General features: G+C 47.9%; 1 protein-coding gene across 1 annotated transcript; it reads right to left on the reverse strand.

The window, feature by feature from the left end:
• Positions 1–3,132: 3,132 nt before the first annotated feature.
• LOC147252832 (soluble guanylate cyclase 88E-like) lies at positions 3,133–16,568 on the reverse strand. Its single transcript, XM_086217062.1, has 18 exons — positions 16,464–16,568; positions 16,171–16,224; positions 15,844–16,021; positions 15,280–15,412; positions 14,855–15,029; positions 14,257–14,348; positions 13,053–13,310; positions 12,805–12,949; positions 11,861–11,986; positions 11,557–11,677; positions 10,270–10,399; positions 9,835–9,981; positions 8,232–8,378; positions 6,610–6,766; positions 5,238–5,347; positions 4,706–4,795; positions 4,457–4,575; positions 3,133–4,144 (listed from the first exon to the last, which is right to left on the reverse strand). Exons 3-18 carry the CDS (start codon positions 15,969–15,971, stop codon positions 3,775–3,777), a joined length of 2,448 nt encoding a protein of 815 aa, XP_086073188.1. The 5' UTR covers positions 15,972–16,021; positions 16,171–16,224; positions 16,464–16,568; the 3' UTR covers positions 3,133–3,774.
• Between the last annotated feature and the right edge of the window lie 2,890 nt (positions 16,569–19,458).

Here is a 19,458-nt window from a genome sequence, read left to right on the forward strand (position 1 = left end):
TTGTTTGCCATAAAACTTGTCAAGCTTTCTGAGGGTTATATGAGAGAGTGAGATACAGATATAGGATGCAGTCCTGCTGAGATTGATGGCGGCATTGTTCACAACAGAGTAATTAGCCCTGGCGAACATGTCTGGCGCGCTGCACTCATGAATTCATCTTTTCATTTAGGATCATGAAGTGTCCCCTGATTCTAGAGCTGCGTGTTTGTTATCTGAATGGCAACCAGCTGTGCTAAAGGCTAAGGCCTGGCTGAGGCTCGGGCCGTTCAGAAAGCTCGTCCAGTGAACACTCGTAAATGCTAATTACAGTCAGATGTTGGGGTTAAAGGTCACCCAGCTGGCCTGAGAGGAGTGCCTGCACAGGCTCGCAGCCCCCCAGTGTGCCGCCTACAGCCAAACACACCTGCCTCTTTGTTTCACCTCCTCAGCCTGCAAGAAATTAAGTTGACTAAAGACACTAGGAAACGTTGCAACTGCAGAATGAGGTCTGTTACCGTGGCAACAGACAGGAAGTAGTGCTTAAGTGGTTTCCTGATGGCTTCCTCTTTATCGTGTAATGACATCTCACAAGGAAACATCAGCAGGGAGTACTTGTGAATATCTGCGTGCATGAGCGCCGTGTGAAGGTGCACGCCCACCCTGAAATGAGCTCATGCCGCATCACTTTCTTTTACTCCACACAATTTACGCCATTTTTGGTTATGAGATAATAAGAGCAAGTTCAATTATGCCACTTATCCGTCATTAAATGATCCCGCACATACAGTCAGTCACATAATGGCGTGGTGTTATCGCCAGATGACTCAGACAGGAATAACCAACCTCCCAACTGCTGAGGTCAGGAAGCTGCGCCTGGAGATTTGGAGGCTGAATTGGATGGAGGATTTGGTGAGCTTAGGTGCTGCAAGAGTGATGACGAGCGCAGATCGAGATGAACAGATGCCGGTTCAGGGGAGGCCGGAGATTTAATTTGATTAGTGAGCAGCTAACACAGATTTACATTGTCCCTGTGGTATGATGAGATGTAAAACCCCTTCCATCTCACTTGTATTTTCAGCAGCTGGGAAGCAGGAGGTAACTGTGTTATTGTTCCCACTGCTGTCCCTCCCTGAACTCATCTATTTATTCATTAGCTCGCGGTTAGCCTCTCACGTCCTCGTGGGGAGATTAGCAGTGTTTATAGATGCATTCCCTGTCCCCTCGGTTCTGTGGGGTCATACAGGGTTACCTTATACATTTTAACTGACACATTTCTAGGTTTTAGAGGCACGTTTTCATGACCAAACATTCTCTTAAGTGTGTGTGTGTGTGTGTGTGTGTGCGTGTGTTGGGGGGGTCTGTGTGAAAATGTAATGTCTCACGTTTAACTAAAATGAATCACAAGTTATGTGTCCATTGTCCCCAAAGAGACAAATAAGAAGATTGTCTCTTCTCTTCAGTGCTGCAACTGGGAGCTGAAACCTATGCTAGTTAGCTTAGCACAGTGAATGGTACTGGGTGGGAACTATTAGCATACCGTTGTCAAAAGTCATCAGATAGTTCAGGGTGTTGTTCATCCAGCAGTAATCCTCCTCATCCTCTCTTAGAGAGTCGGCCATGATTAGCACTAGCAGTCGCTCCTGCAGTTGTCCACAAACGTTTGGTTTTGGCGTTTGCTGTGTCAAATCACTGCGCCCAGTAAGGAAAGTAGTTCCGTCTGTGTTTCTACTTCAGGAGTACAATGTTTCATCATTTCAAATTAGCTCAAAACATCTGTCATACACAGCTATAGTTCTATCAGTGCAGGCAAAGGGGTAAAGGATGTTTGACTAGTTGTGCTAATACTTACCATTAAAAACTACCCACTGTGCTAAGCTAATTGGCGTGGGTCTTAGCGGCCGAATGCAGCACTGAGGAGAGAAGGGTCTCTAGCTTCTTGTCTGGTACTGGGAGTGATGGACAATAAGCATATTTCCAAAAAACCTGGTGTGTCTTTTAAATAAATTAAGTCATTGTGGGTCACACTTCCATTTTTACAAACGTCCCTTATCTTTAAGCCCTTCTTAAATGCGTTCACATGCTGCTCCTTAAACTCAGCTTCACCTGGTAAATCCCTGCATTTAACAGTAAACAGAGTTTCTGGATGTTTCTTCATTCCCGCGCTGGCTTCTTCCTGTTAGCCCTCTGCTGACTGTGTGGATAAATAATCAAATCCAGTGGCTCTTATTGACTTCCCAAATGTTATCGGATCAAATGCAGCATTTTCCAGAGGTGAAACAAGCCATTCCACTGCTGTTGTGTGACGGTCCAAATAATCCATCCGCCGTTTAACAGATGCAGCAGTATCAACGTAGATGCTTCTCAGAAATGTGTGCGCTTTTAGAATTCTTTCACCCATGTTTGATTCTACCAGTTAGGATAGAAAATCAACCAGGAGCATAAACATTAAACTTTATAAAGCACTGCAACCATTATATTCTACCATATCCTGACCTACACACACACACACACACACACACACACACACACACGCAGCAACCAATGCAGTCAGTTACATCCAGAATGTTGTGAAGCTCAGCCCTGGGGAGCACGTTTAACCAGAACACAACCTCTGATGCCGCCTCCCTGGGTTCAGTGGAGCATCCACAGGCTTCTGGGTGCTCCACTGAAAGAGCGACAGAAAGCGGCCCACTTTCAGGACGCAGCTCGTGATTTGTTGTCATTACATATTTAGACGTAACTCCTGACTTCAGAGGCAGCGTAAAATCAGAAATAAAGTCACGGCCGAGTGGCGTTCTGAAGTTTGTGTTTTGGTGGAGAGGATATTGTTCTTCCTTTCTCCGACAGCCACCGACTGTAAGTAATAAGACGTGTTGTGAAACCTGGAAACTCTCAGCATTCAGAAGTGAGATGACTCGTCCTCAAACAAGCGCTTTCTCCAGTTCCGTACCGAGAACGGAAATGTAAGAATCAAAGAGACAGCCTGCAGATTTGCTCCAGCTGTCCAGTTTAAACGCAGTGGTTTTGCACGTCGAATATTTTCTGATAACGGCGCTCAGTAATCGATCAGTTTGAGATTGTCAGCAGTGCGCAAATTTGACCTCAATACCAGTCAAACATTTCCGCTTAAATTGTTTTCACTTTATTTGACAACTTAACTCTTTTTAATACAAATATCACACAAAGACTTAATCCGTCACGAGCCCCGGACGTGACGCGGCGTTCGAATGCAGCAGATCCACAGCCCCGCCCTCGCTACCTGTTGGTGTCATCTCATTTCCTCAGACGGCCTCAGCGGTTTGGTTCTCTCTGACCTCAGAAGTTAGCATCAGCATGGTTCCCTCCACCCAAAACCACTGGGATTCTTACAGCTGATTTTGGATTCTGGCCGAACGTAACGATAACCTGCTGGAGGCCCAAATGAGGAGGTAATCAAAGGTCACGTTGCGCTTCCAGGAACTAGACTACAGACGCAAGACTTCACCGCCACCGCGGCTGACATGCTGCTGTGCTTCGCCGCTTGTTAGCAGCTGCTGTTCTTGACACATTGAAACACTTTGAACTGCACTCATGTGGAACTTGCTGATGTATTTTACGTCTTACAACGGATCGTTAAAATACACAAAGCTTGTATGACCCGCTGATCTTCTTTCAAGCACTTCTCTGAAATCACATTCGCTTTGAGACGAGGGAACCGGATGCTAACTCCGGGAACCAGTATGCCGGATGCTAACTCCCTTCCTGGTTTTAGGATGCGTTCCTGGGCCGGTCTGTTCTCTCACCACGACCGTGCGCTCACAGGATGGAGCAGCTGGCACTGCGAATGGGCAGGTTGGCGGGCAGCTTGACGTACTGCTGCCTGAAGCTGTTCCTCTTGCTGTTGAGTAAAGGACCCGGGTTCTCCAGCCCATCAGGGGGCGTGGAAGTCTCCAACATCAGGTTTCCCTGTGGCACCTCCAACTTGGCCCCCTTGTTGTTCTTAGTCTTTTTGGACTTCTCTTTGTCCTGTGGCTCTGCTGAAATGGAGCGGGGCTCATTAGCGGCCTCTGGTGGGGGCAGGGTGTCCAGAGGGAGGTCGCTGGGGCTCGGCTTGCCTTCCGCTTGCTCGTCGCTGCCGGTGATGTTGAGGTTGGAGGCCATGCGCTTGGCGTTGGTGCTTGTGGATCTAGTTACACATCAGAAAATTAAAAGTGGTTCACAAAAATCCATTTTCACATCGTCACTGGGATGACGGGTGTAAAGGTCTCGCTTTCTAAGATATGCCAACATATTGCAAACAAATAATGAAGCCTGTTTTCCAGTCAGCCAAACAATCTTATTCACTTCAAGGATGCTGTTTGACTTTTACTGGACACACTGGCAAAGACCAGCACCACCAGGCTGTGCTGTCTCAACTTTCATCGACTCACAAGTGAAATTCTGGCCTAGGAAGAGACCAACAGGCACGATGCCGACTGCTCTCCCTCCGTCCACTCACCCGTTCGAGCTCTTGTCCTCCGAGTCCTTCTGTTCGCTGCTGTAGCGCAGCTCCGCTGGCGTCTTGAATGATAGATCTTTCTTCCCCTTCAGCCAGTAGGTCTTCATGTAGCCTTTACCCTGGAGGATTGTGGGCAGAATTTCATAGGAGGAACCAACTGCATGCTGCCAACTACACCAGAAAAAAGTAACTTTCACGAGCACAAGAGTCCAGATTGTTAAGAGTATGCTGAGAAAAGGACACACTCACCTTGACAAAAATCTTGCCCCTCTCCTCGATGATGTAGGGGTCGTGTTCCAGGTGGTCTTTGGTGGTCTGGCTGATGTGTATCTGCATGCCCTGCTCAGACAGACGCACATACACACAACTGCTGCTAAAGCTGAGTATTGAAATACAAAAATACTTTTCTCTTTTTTTAATTATTAGAAGGAAAAAATAATAATTTTCATTCCTTGTTAAAAAAAAGAGAGGCAATGAAGTGATAAGGCTGCTGCATTTGGAAGCAGGTATGGAAACAGGAATTAACTTTCTGGGAACTTTGCTTAGGCTCAGACTCAGGCTAGTTAGCTTAGCACAATGGATGGTAGGTAGCGAATGGGTAGTGTTAGCGTACCTCTGCCAAAAAGTCATCAAATACACTTATTTTTTTACGCACATATTTATATAAATATATATTAATGCACATCCAATCTATTTTAAATGTATCTTCTGGCTGGTGACAGATCCTAGCTAACACTTCACACGTGTTGTTCCTTGAAGCAGGCTATGTTAGCGTAGTCACCACTCCGTTGCTCTCCATCCTGGAGGCCGTGTTCACGGTGTCACCGAAGAGGCAGTAGCGAGGCATCTTGAGACCCACCACGCCAGCCACCACCATCCCCGAGTGAATACCTGAGATGGGACGAGAGGCCTCAGAAAACCAAACATGGACTGATTCGGTAAAAAATGCCTCTACCGATCGTTTTATTTCGGTTATTACCAAATATTCTGAAATAAAAACTGCTTAACATTCAGCCTTCCAGCTTGCGTTCATCCCTAAAGCTGTAACCGCGCTTCTCAAAAGCAAAGGAGCACATTTGCTCGGACCTCTGGGGTTTCGGTTCTTCTCACGTGGAGCGCATTCAGTTTCAGGCCCAACCCCCTTGCTGCACGTGCAGCTGTGTATTCAGCTCATGCTACGCACTCTGTGGCTGTCATGGCGACTGGAAAGATGTCTGGACTGGAAAGATGAACAATCACGGTTGCTGGTGAGCGCTCACGGGCCTACCATTTTGTCTTTATAGAGCAGTGCATTCTGGGATAGGTAGGAAGTTGGTGAGAGAGTGGAGGGATTTTCTGTTTCCTCCCCTCGTGACTGACGGGGTTTCAGAGGTTACGATATTGAGTTTGTGGCTGAGAGGATGAAGAGCAGCAGAGGTTACGGGCGTGATTGCATCACCACCACTCATCTGGAGGGTGTGTTTACATCAACGCCGACTGGAGCCGAAGCCGCTGATGATTTGACCCACATGTGGATAATTCACTGCTGCACAAAAACAAAAAAATTAATTATGCTCATTTTGATTTGTATTCCAACCGTGATTTGATTAGAGGAAATTAGATTTTATTACACTTAGAGGAAACATTCACTTCACTCATTATTCTCATTTTTATCTCTGCAGCAGTTTTAGTTTGACACAAATTAGATATCAACAAATACTGGGCCTTGAAAAACTGCGGTTGGTGCGACTGTGGTTTGGATGAACTGTGCAGCCTGATGCCAGTGAAAACTGCTTCCCAAACGGATATCAGTGGCTTTTCGTCCTGGAGAAAAGCGCCTTTGAGTCAAAATTAATGTTCCTTCAATAAAAAAAAGACAAATTCAGCCAGAAACTCAATTAACCCCAGTTCCAGCTGCCTGATGATCCCAAGACTCAACAATTACACCAAATCTTAAACTCGACTGATAAAAACATCGCCCGGATGAGCAAAACCAGTGTTTGTTCTGATGATGTCAGCAGTCGGGCGGAGGTCAGGGCACCAAACCAGGACGTATCCGTATCTCCATCAGAGTATTTCACCTGGCGGTCCTCAGGCTGCGGGACCGACCCTCTGCTGGAGCTGAGGTATCGCGGTAGTGTTTTGGAGGGCGGAGCCCCAGCAGCGCCACTCACCCACTCGGATCTGGATGTTGTCCCCGGTGGAGGGGTCCTTGAGGTGGTCGATGGAGCTGAGCATGTCCAGGGCCATGTCACAGATGTGGTGCGCGTGGAAGGTGGTCTTGTTCGGGACGCCCGCCACCACCATGTAGGCGTCACGGATGGTCTCCACCTGGACCGAAGGGAGAGTGACTCCTTCACTTCACCATCATCACACCATAATAACAGCAGACACACACATCCTGCTCTCACAGCGTGACTGTCACATCGTAGCTGTGTGTGTGTGTGTGTGTGTGTGTGTGTGTGTGTGTGTGTGTGTGTGTGTGTGCTTTTATGGCCGTTATACTGTACTTTACAATTTCCTGACAAACGCACATTTTCCAGAGAACCCTCCATATATATGAAGCGGATATGAAGCGCGTTCTCTCTTGTACAGACGCAGTAATTATACTGCTCTCCTGTACTTTCTTAGCTTGTTTAGACCCCACAGCATTGTTCAGAACTGTGGGGATGTGCGTTCACACCGGAGACGTGACTTTTAAAAGCTGCACATAATTTGTGTATTTTTTGCATTTACATATTGATTGTAGTTTTACTACTTTAAATTGTGGTGAGACACATCCAAGTTGTCCGTCCTGAAATGTGACACTGAAGTTTAGACTGTCCTGAGGAGGGAGTACCAAGGCCCTGCTTGCTTGCTTGCTTTTTGGACCCTGGTTTTTAATCCCTGAGTTTGGTCCTTTCCCTGCTGGGTGAGACGGGTGAGACGGGTGAGACCGGCAGCCCTGCTGGTACCATCACACCCTGAAGCACATCCTACTTCGCTGGCTATTTTACTCTAAATGGGACCATAATGTACAATGTGAGCATCAGGCTAACGAACAGAGGCTTGAGAACACAACCTGACCAGGGACTCGGTCAACGAGGTGACAAATCAAGTGAGATGTGGGATCATTTTGGCTTTAGACTTTTTTCAAGCCGCCCCCTGCTGGTCATTAGAAAGAATGCAGGTTTAAACCAGTCACATCTGCTTCACTGTCCGGCTGCATCTCAAAACTAACTAGACAGTTAAGCACCTTTTTCCATTGTGTATCCCTGCCTTGTAAATTTTAGCACAAAACTATAGTTTCTGCGCATTCGGGAAAATTCATGGTTCTGTTTTCAGGGGCTGCACGGTGGTGCAGTGGTCAGCACTGTTGCCTCACAGCAAGAAGGTTCCGAGTTCGAGTCCCGGCTCGGGCATGGGATCTTTCTGTGTGGAGTCCCCATGTTCTCCCTGTTCCTGCTGGGTTCTCTCTGGTACTCCAGCTTCCTCCCACCGTCCAAAGACATCAAGAGGGGACGAGGCTGATTGATTCTCTAAATTGACCGTAGGTAAGAATGTGAGTGTGAATGGTTGTTCGTCTCTCTATGTTGGTCCTGTGATGGACTGGCGACCTGTCCAGGGTGAACCCCACCTCTCGCCCGTTGATGCTGGGATAGGCTCCACCCCCCTGCGACCCTTAATGTAGGAATAAGCGGAAGACAATGGATGGATGATTTTTTCAGTAGCTTCAAAGTCATGTGACCTCGGCCCTCCCAATCAGTACTGGACATTAGCAGCAGGGTAGAACCGGTAGCTGCTTCCCCCCACTGACCTTGTAGACGTTGTGCTTCTCGCTGAGCGTGTCGAAGACGATGTAGATCTCGTTGAGCATGTCCACCACCTGCATGGGTGTGATGTGGATGCAGATCTCATTGAACTTGACCACGTCGCTGAACAGGATGGTCACATCTGGGAAGACCTGGGACACACGCCGCCAAAATCAGCCCTCAGAATCACTGATAGAGTAAATCAACGGCAGGCAACGCTCCCATCATCCTCCCCTGCCCCCGTACCAACCGTCTGGATTAGCTCTGATGCTTCACCAAACTTCCATTCTCTTTAGTTCCACTTTTCTGGCAGCTGCAGCTCATTTTGCGAATGTGACGCAATTTACTAGTTACTTCTCTCAAAACCTCAATATGTCTGTTGTTCCTCAGGGCCTGCGAGTCCTGAGTCTGTCTAACATTCAAACCCTTTGACTGTATTTGACAATAATAATGAATCAGTGAGTGAACGCCTCAGATTCAGTCAAAACTGAACATCATAATCCGGGTGAAGGGAGGATTTGTTGCGGGGCTTTCAGGTCGTTTTTAGCTCGGTGTTGCCTGTGAATTGGTGTGAGTCTGTGAATCCCACTGAGCTGCTGCTGCTGCCAGCGGCGCTCAATTGCAGCGACTGCCGTTGAGGTCAAATTCGTCTCTTCTGCTGGTCACAAACGTGTGTTTTGCTTTTCCGTAAATTGCAGTTCCATTTCCTGTGGAGTTCACAGCCGGGCTAAGTGCACTGCTGCCTGCCTGGCCCTTGACCTCTTTGTGGGGTGGCTTGATGGAACATCAAGTGCTTGTGATGCCGGACGTGTACTCCCTGTGAGTCCATGTCAAAGCGAAGTATTAACTCAGACCAGAACTGCAGTAACGCAACAAAACTTGGGCCTGCGTCACTTCACCATGTTCTTAATTAGGACTGGTTTGTGGAACTGCGTCATCTTAAAGTGACTTTACTTCATCCAAAAAGGGTTCTGTCCCTTTTAATTGGAGCTAAAAATAAACTTTCCACTTTGTTGAAACCAAAGAAGCGATGCAGGGAGGAGAAAAAACATCTTTTTGAGCTCGAGACACCAAGAAGTGAGTACTTGAAAGACAAAATGTACTCATTTGGAGAAGTATCACTTTGAAATATCAAATTTGATCAAAGAATACATGCTTAAAAACAAAACTGTACGACTTGTAGATCTCCCAGCATCAACATCCTGCCTCCTGTTGCTGCCTCGGTCTTAACGTCTTCGTCTCACACCTGAAAGCAGCTCTCTAACCTAGAGGGAGGTTTGTCTTGCTGGGTCAGCTGGAGGGCTCAGAGGAGGATGATGTCATCAAAAATGCAACCAAATAAAATTACTGTTTTTTTTTCTTCAATGTAATCTAGTTTGATTCTGGTTGATTATTTTGACAACCTGAATATTTACTGAGTAAATATAATCTGTACCACTCGGCTCTTTACAACCCTTTAGAACTCAAGAGTTCCTCCATGTTTAAGCGTTTGTTGAAGGCGGCGTCTTAAAGCTTCATTCAGTGAGAGGGAAAAAAACCCAAAGTGGCGACCTGCTGCAGGTGAGCGTAGCGAGAGCTGATCCGTCACAAAAAAGCAGTGGGTCGTACCTGGCATGTCTCCAGTGCCGTGATCCCCTTCCGGAGGCGGTCGGCCACAGCTTTGGGGATCATGGCGTACAGCAAGGAATCCCCTCGCTTCTTCTCTTCGTCCAGCTTTTTGATGATTTCCTGCAGCTGAGCGTACTTTTGCTGTTCCTGGAGGATCAAAAACAGACACAAGAGTCTAACTCTTCTTAAAGAAAGCCCCCAAATCCCACTAACCCTCTTGAAGCCACATCTCTTGGGCAGGAACGTTCATAAGCGGGCTCGGCTGTCACCTGGGCTCACCTGGTCAGGCGACGTCATTGCATATGTCTTCATTCAAAGTCTTAAATCTTTTAGAAAACTATATCAACGACCTCAGATTGTCCTCCTGGTCCGCACCGGCGACTTTCCTGTGTTGGACTACAGTCTTTCCTCCTGCAAGGATCTGGTTTTCCTCACCTGATCCAGGGCCAGCTGTAGCTCGGCTGATTGCTGCGTCCCGGCCAGGATCAGCTCTCTGCTGGAGTCGTGCAGGTTCAGATCGTTCACGTATACGCCCATCTTTATCATATCCTCCACGGTCTCAATACTGCAAGAGGATGAGAAGAAATATGCATACATGTAAGTATTTACAACCTGCGATGGATGTAGTTTTCCTACGAAAGGAAAAGCAGCACTGTCACAACGACCCACTGATTTTCTTCCAGGTCAGAGCAGTAAATCTCTGGGACTCTCAACTGTACTCGTCACTTCTACACTTCCACAGTGTCATGGCAACGACAGTCTCCTCGCTGCTGGATTTGGATTCTGTGTTTCAGAAAATGTGAACACTTTGTTTCAGAGTAGAAAGCTGCAAATGATGTAACAGGACTGAAACCAAAAGAGCCGTTAGCTTCCGCACAATGTCATCCACCTTGAAGGCCAGTTGAAGTTAGCCTGGAACAAAGTTGACGCTAGCATCAGAGCTAAGAAACTTTGGAGAAAAATAAAGTGGTCCATATAAATGATTATTAAAAAAATAAAAACTGATTCACTAACAAATTGTAAATTTCGCTGCTAAATTCACAGCAAACATGCGCCTTCTCTTCTTCAGACTGTAACAATCCTCCTCCTGTGCTGGGAATTCAGCTTCAGACTCAGTCTGAGGTTGCTGACTCAGTCTGAGGCCGACCCAGTCTGAGGTTGCTGACCCAGTCTGAGACCGACTCAGTCTGAGGCCGACCCAATCTGAGGACGACCCAGTCTGAGGTTGCTGACCCAGTCTGAGACCGACTCAGTCTGAGGCCGACTCAGTCTGAGGCCGACCCAATCTGAGGCTGACCCAGTCTGAGGTTGCTGACCCAGTCTGAGACCGACTCAGTCTGAGGCCGACCCAGTCTGAGGTTGCTGACCCAGTCTGAGGCTGACCCAGTCTGAGGTTGCTGACCCAGTCTGAGGTTGCTGACCCAATCTGAGGCCGACCCAGTCTGAGGTTGCTGACCCAGTCTGAGGCCGACTCAGTCTGAGACCGACCAAGTCTGAGGTTGCTGACTCAGTCTGAGACCGACTCAGTCTGAGGCCGACTCAGTCTGAGACCGACCCAGTCTGATGGGTCCAGATGGTCAGAGGGACGAGCAGAGCCGTGCGGTCTGCAGTAACCTCTCCTGCTCTGCCTGAACCCAGCAGCTGCTCTTTTTACAGTCTAGAAGAGAACAAGTGGACTCTTCCAGTCCAGAGTTTGTGGTCCAAAGGAAGCTGGGGTCTTACATGGGCGTCCCCAGGAAGATGAGGGAGTCCCACTGGGGGACGTACTTCATCTGGCCCTTCAGGTGGAGGGGCTTCTTTGGAGGCTCACGCATGTCCTCGAAGATGGTCTCGCTACACTTTCCTGAGAGGAAACATCAGGGTGGCGTTCAGTCAGAAGCACGGTGGAGCGATACAGCGCAGTAGGGCATTGATGTACGGAAATCTGTGACCTGGCACCCAGAAATCACAGGCTAGAAATGTGCGTGACATTCAGTGACCAGACAAATGGTGTTTGCAAAGGTTGGAGTGAGTGAGATGTTCTGACCCGTGACCGTCTGGAAGGCCAGCAGCTCGATATCCTCCCCTCCAGAGTTGGCGGAGCTGTTGTACTGGGTGAGAGCGCTGCTGTACTCCTGGTCTGTGCCCTTCATTTCCTCCACCGCCTTCGGCTCTGACGGAGAGACAACTGGTGAGCAAAGGAACCGGACGTGAGTGAACCGTGTCAGCTAATGAGGGGATAAATGTGTGACGACGGCGCGGTAACAACGAGATTCTCCCGCTGACGGACGGTTCTCGTCCTGATTATGACAACGCAAACACACATCGTTCATCATTTACTGTCCTAAACGATGCAGCAGCTTCCCGTCTCCATTTGTTGCTGCGTTAAACCTTCCAGTAAACACACATTACTCTGGACCAGGCTGAATTACCCCGGCTCCCCAGCCGCGAGAAGATTCAATTTAAGGTTGCAGTGATTCATTCAGAACTCTACATGGTCCGGCTCCGCTTCACATTTCAGATCACTTAAAGTTCCTCCGTCCCGAGACCTCAGGTCTGAGAGCCAAATGTAGTTAAAAGTTCCACAGTCCAGCCCTGTGACCAAGTGGAGTTCTGATTTACTGACTGAACTCCAAGGTTGAGGCACCCCCCCAGCATCTAATTAGATCTGTTTTATTTTTCCAAAGTCAATTCAGATGTTTCAATGCTGTTCTACATTGAACACGCCTTTGAAGGCCATGGTGAGTGTCCTATTCTGAAGCATCCGCAGATATCGGCTGCTTTTTAAATCTGTAAGTCTGTTTTACAGCCCAGATTCATTGCTTGATGGAGCTATGAACGAATGAGCAGTTCTCCCTCATCACGGAAGGGAACTTTGGACGATGAGTTCAATTTAATAGCAGTAACTCTGTAACATGAGAGGTTACTTTTAAAAGTAATGCAGTGGCCCCGCCCACTCGTCCTCTGACGTGATGGTCGCTGCGCTGGTACCTCTTTCTTCTTCTCTCTTGGCTTTCTCGCTCTCCTCCTTCTCCTCGGGCTCCTCCTTGCTGAGTTTGGGGATGTTGACCTTTTGCTTGCTCTCCACCACTGCCTTGGACAGCAGCTCAAACACATTGTTCAGGTGGGTGTAGATCTGGAGGAGTGAACAGGAAGACGTTTGTGTTACCAGGCGGCCGCCATGAATGTGGAGCCGGACTATGGGAGTCCGCTAAGTGCCGGGCGGCCTCCAAACTCACATTGTCCCAGCTGAACTCCAGCATCGGCCGCACCAGAGTGAACTCCTCGTTGACCTTCTTGCCCTGGAGGTCAGAGAAGACCTCTTTGAGGCCGTCGCCAATGCGGTACATGGTCATGTCGCGGCGGAAGATTACGCTGAAGGGGAACATGTCAAAAAAGATACCTCTCTTCATTGGTAGCTTCTCATAGCTCGGCGCCGTCTTCTGTTGAGGCATGCGGTGCTTGAAGGCGGCGTTGTCAAAGTTCATCTTGTAAACCTGGACGAGTGAAGGAGAGCTGATGAACCCCACTGAGGACCCGGGGGTCGTTCTGCACCCTCAGAACGACGAGAACATCAGTGCGATGTTCTCGTCGTTTCTACATGAAGGACTCGGTTAAGAAAAGAAAGCTGAGGTTTCACATGATAAAGGAAATCCTTTTGGAGGGAAAGCGTGCTGTTGATTTCGTGTTCCAGCTCTGTTTGTTCTCCACTCGCGAGCATCTCGCTCAGGTGTAGCCAGTAACAACAAGGCTGTGTTCCAGCGGGTCAGCAGGCTGGAAATGATGGTGCCTTAAATGTGTGAAACCTAAATGTGTCTTAACTTTGAGCCCTCAAACAAATTTATCCAGTCAGATACGTGTCAGGGAAATGGCAGGGTTATTTTCTCGTTGCCGCTGCTGCTCAGTATTTGTGTCTGCAGGGAAACATCCATGTTCCTCCTTGCGTCTTTATTTGAAATACGTCCACGCCGGCAGGAGCCAGCAGAGTCACATTTCCGAGGGGACAAGTCACATGTTTGTGACCTCAAAATGACTCATTTGAGGAATTCAAGAAACTAAATTGAGAGAACAAGTTTTTATGACGCAGATGGCTGTCAAATAACTAAACTGAGGGAACAGGTTACATCTCATGGCTTCAAAATCCTGTCATTCCTGTCCAAATGTTTGTTCCTCCACCGTGACGCAGCCTCACATTAGGATTTTTGAATCCTGATAAACAAACTGGCAGTTTGAGGGATCGCACCACCGACTTTTTAAGCTCCCAGAATGAAAACGGCACACGTCATGTGATAATGAACCGAACGGCAGATGAGTCCCATCCCAATAAACACTTATCTGGACCCAATAAACACCTGCTGCAGGCGTCTGGTACGAGACGGTGCAAACGTTTACGTGTTGATAGAAGGTCAGATGCTTGACCCCCACCTGCCCCCCAGTACCTACCACATATGTCATTTTCTCAGTTTCTTCTTTGGACAGGATTTCCACCTCGATGTCCGTGTTGTAGAACTGGCGTCCCACCTGAGAGAGCTGCCCTGCAGACGCCAATGACACCTCGTTAGAGACGCGTGAGCTCAGTTTGCTTTTGTCTGATTTTCTCTGTTTCACTCGGGAGAATCTCGTCTGATGGATTTGAGCTTTTCCAGTTTCTCAAAAGGAAAAAAAAAACACAGCTATTTTTTAAAATAACATCGGAAATCAAAGAGGAAAATGAAAGATGCTACGAAGCTTCTGAGTCCCAAACCAAAAGCAGTTCAGTTGATAACTGCGTGAAAACCCTCTTCTGACTGCTTCCTTTCACTGATAGCTGCTTCCTGCCAGCAGCCTAAACACACAGTTTTTACCTTTGAAACTCAATTTCCTACAAATTGCTCCTTTATCACTGCCAGCCATTTTTTAATGCACCAATACGCTGCTTTGATGGAAAGCTGATTTTACCTTTGTAACTTTCTAACTTGGCCACACACTCTGGACTACAGAGGGCGTTGGTGGCCAATTTCCTGCAGCTGTGGTTTACTGTCCACATCCTGCTTCTTGCTACCTTTGACGAACTGCGTGAAGCCTTTGCGGGTGCTGCGGTAGTGCAGCGTCAGGCTCGTCTCGCACTCCTCCTCCACGCAGAAGCTTGGCGGCTGCACTTTGGGGAAGGAGAAGCGGAAATACTCGTGCAGGTTATCCAGCTCGTTGATGAAGTCACGAACATTTCGCCCCAAAACCTGAGAGAGAAATAAAATAGCACTTTGCAATGAATGAAACACACACACGCACGCACGCACGCACGCACGCACGCACACACACACACACACACACACACACACACACAGTCTTCATTCAGTTTTCTTGGAAATGTAAAATGTTCCTCTGCTCCTCGGGCTCATTCAGAGGAACCGGTGTTGCATCATAAATACACAGAGACGACGGGTGTTTATGGCCGCTGGCAGCTACAGGCAAAGGTCATTCCATCACCTTGAGGATGCGCTCATATCCGTAGTTTCCGATCCTCTTGACCATATAGACTCCGAAGGCGTACATCAGCTCGTCGTGGGTTTTTCCCAGCACCTCGCCTGCTGCCTTCGCCAGCCGCAGGATCAGGTTGTCACTGGAGCACCAGGAGAGTCGATTAGTCTCGCGTTGAGCTGCTTTCTGTTCATTCACAGCGCCACAACTGTTTAAAGTTGCTCAAGTCAACTAAAGGGTGAAGCTGACGCCGCAGATTCTTCCACATTAAATTACTTTAAACTGCAAAAGCTGTTGATCACTTGCTCAGCTTGTATTCTGTACATTTTTAGGTATATTAATGAATCGTTTAGTTTCCAAATTAAAAACATGGCATGTTGTGGCCTCAAAATAACTAACTAGCTGGAACAAGTTATATATTGTTGCCAAAAAAATATGAAATCGAGGAAATGAGTTACAAACTGTGCTTCAAAAATATGGAATTTCGGGGAACGCATCTTCTCCTGAGGTTGATCTTTGCAGCGGCGCGCAGTGTTTTGTTCTCTTTGGCCACTCCGGGCCGCCGTAGCTTACTTGTACATCTGATGTCGGACAAACTTGAGGTGAGGAATCTCTGCTCGGTTCTCTATCAGCCTCCACACATCCTCTCCGTAGGACTCGTTGATGTAATCGTTCACTGCTTCCAGGTACAGGCCGTACATCTTCAGAGGGTGGAGGAACCTCCAGGCTGCTGCCCACGTTAACTGCTTAGCTGAGGAGAGACGCCCACAACTCAGGCTGCCCATGTCAAACCCTCGGCTTGTTTATTTAGATTCAATTCATTAACAACAACAAAAAAAACCCACTTCTGAATTCGAACCACCTTCATAAACTGAAGGAAAGCAACAAATGTCATTTTACCTGTGTCACGCACAACCTCAGGAAACCTCAGGCGACCTCAGACACCGGCTACATCTGAGGAAAGGCCAAGACAATCGATGAAGAAACCAGCAGCCCTGCTTGTTCATTTCACCGCAGCAGCACACACAAACACACACACATTCTCACACGCACGCACAAGAAATAAACACACCACAGGGAAATCAAGCCGAGCATAATGCTCCCAGCTCCACAGTTAACCAAAGTGCAAAAGCAGAAAAATAAAAGTAAAATGATTAAAAAGGTCACAAAGGTGCCGAGAGAAGCGGCCTCACCTGCAGTCCCTCAGCGGCGTGTTCTCCTGGGCTCCCACTGAGCCGGCCAGCAGTGGAACATCGCTGCCTGCTGAGAGCTTCCACCTGCAGCTGACATCCTCACTCTCCCCTGACACTTGCCTGTCAGGTCAACAGGTGACCTTGGGCCAAAATAGCAGCGCGAGGCGTGTTTGTGGCAGGTAGCAAAGAACAGACCTAAGAAAACATTCTCCAGGCTCTCGGCTGCGTGGGCCAGCAACCGCACTTGGTCTCCTATTTGTTTGGTATTTGTAGCAACATGGAGGGCAGTTAAAATAGAAATGTAGCTTTTGAACTGCAGCGTGTGATGTGAGGCTCATTATCTTATTTATATGCTAATTGCTTCAAATTTGAATAACACTACAATAGGCTGCAATTATTATTTTTGCCTCGACTGGCTTTTAACAGTTTTTGTGTTCTTTGTTCATTTCTGAAGAGAAGCTAAATGAATCTTTTCCAAATGTTTCCCCTCGTCTTCATACCCCCACCATCAGGAGGCGGTTGGGATGAGCTCGCGTCTGGACTCCTCACCCTCTCCTGGTGGTTGGACCTGCCGAATCCGTTTCACGTTTTTCCCAAAACATTGTTTTTTTTTTCCTGCATTTATCCAACCAGGTTTGTGTGTAACATTCACAGTCAAATAATTTAAAAACGATGAGTTTTAGATTCAGACACACAACGACAGCACCATCCTCCTGGCTGGGTCCCAGGATCTGTCTCAGTACCTTAAAACCAGCTGCAACTGTATTCGCAACGAGAAGAATGGCCGCTGCTGCTAACCATGATCGACTCTGGAAGGCAAGATGAGGAGGAAACTGTATTTTGTACTCACAAATCTATTTTTGGACTACATAGATGGTTTTTTTTCTCTCCTATGTGACATCTTTATGACTCCAGAACGCAGAAAGAGCCAGCCACGTGTATGTAGCTTGACGCTAATGGAGACTGACAGCTAACAACAGCAAAAGTGTCCTAAATGGCCTGTTTGCAAACTCTCAAGGTCGTCCTCCGGTGTGATTCACGTCCTCTTTCACTGGACGTACGCCCAGGAATCTAGAAAAAACAAACCCTTCTGGTTCGGTGTTCCCACTATGGAGTCTTAGAGACCCTCTGGCCGACTGTGTGTGATTTTAAATTAATACTTTTTCAGACGAACAGCTAAATCTCCAGGTCGTCGCCCGGTATAATCCAGGTCTTCCTAATCCGGCTGTATGTTCATTAAACCACAAACACCTGGATCAGAAAAACTAATTAGAAAACAGAACAAAGCAAGTTTGAACAAATTCCCTCAAGGCCGCCAAGTGACCACTTTGAAGTAATTCCTTGAATGCATTAAGGAGATGGACAGAAAACGGAGGTACGGACCAACAGCTGATCCACCTGCTCACGTCATTGTTATGATTATTACAATTTGTCTGTTTGCGTTTGTCTTCTTCAGACAGGCTGAGCTGCCATTACTGTGACTATTATTGCTATTATACCACCGTCTGTCTGGCGACAGGAGGCGGCAGAATGTCAGAGACTCTTGTTTATGGGGTTCGCTCCAGCTCAACAACCTGGGGAGCATCACTACCCCTCTGACAACTTAATGAAAGCAGAATTTGTGTCAGGACTGCTGCACACCTGCACCTGGTAAATGAGCAGGTGAGTGTGTTTGATTAAGTGGGGAAAAGCTTTGCTAGACTTGTATAACGTCTGTAAGTTCAAGGAATGTCTTCCATCACTTTTCTCACAGCGCCCACTAGGGGGCACTGTAACAACACCCTTAAACCTGCGGCTGCTTTCTCCTCCACAGGGGACATGAGCTTGAAAATGCAAAGAAATGTGTGACTGGCCTTTTGGCAAGTCCAGACAAGACAGATAAGACGTTCTGTTATTCTCTGACATTCATGACACTTTTGTACCTGCCTTGTTGCAAAATATTACGACACAATTATTTGCCTGCGTAAACGGACCACATCAGGCCAGGAACAATGACAAATGACGCTTCACGACGTGACGTGGAAGGTCGGCGTGCTGATCATAAACAGGCCTAATGAGAAAGCCACTTTCATCCAGCCTTGCCTCACTCTGCCACATTCCTCCTCACACCTCCACCTCGCTGGGGAGCCAAAGGTGCGCCGCCGCCGGCACGCCTGTGATACCAGCTCCATGCAATAATGAGCCGGCCTCTGTTCTACTTCTTCTGCAGCTTTTACCTTCTTTTCCCTCCATTTCCTCCGTCTCTCCGGTGCTCCCTTATTTGCCAGCCAGGTGCAGCTGCCTGTCTTTAATGGCCTGTAGTGTGATTGTGCCACACGGCGGGCCGGGGAGCTCGCCGCCGCTGCAGCCGCCACCGCCTCTCAGCTAGGGAACAGAGGGAGATAACAATGTGCTGATGGTGCCAACCACAACTCCACACAGATGCTGCAGGCGGGTTTCATTAAAGACGACATCTTCTTTCACTCGGCCAATATTACACCCTTCCTTCCCTCAAAGGGATGGTGCTGCTGTTTCAGATGGGCTTCATTCATGTTGTTTTTGAGCTGCCATCAAGGAGCCAAGACACACCTCCTTCCCATTGTCTGATGTACACACAAACAGGCACGCAGCTCCGCTTGCTGTCCGTCCACCACACAGGTGGTATGTTTTTCAATCCTATATATTCCCTTTCTTGTTATCTCTTAAAGGAGTTATCAGGCTCAGCCAGGCTGACGCCGGGGTGATCCAATCTCCGGGGAGTCAGGCTCACCGGAGGAGAGCGTACATAGTTGAGCTTATACACAGCGGTGGCAAAGAGTGATATCATTTTTATATTGTCAAGCCAGGAGAAGGGCTCGCCATTCACACATGGGATGTTGATTAAAGCGCCAAGCGTGCAGGCTATTGTAACTCGTCGACTGCAAAGTTATTGGGTGCAGAACTCGCATTTTAAACTGCTTCTTATTTAGCAACGGCAGGGAGGAATCTGAGACTGGAAACCGCCCCGCTGCTGCTA

This window comes from Aulostomus chinensis, chromosome 11, assembly GCF_037954235.1.
Source record: "Aulostomus chinensis isolate RoL2024-O1b breed Wild chromosome 11, RoL_Achi_v1.0, whole genome shotgun sequence".
In the NCBI taxonomy this organism is placed as follows: domain Eukaryota; kingdom Metazoa; phylum Chordata; class Actinopteri; order Syngnathiformes; family Aulostomidae; genus Aulostomus; species Aulostomus chinensis.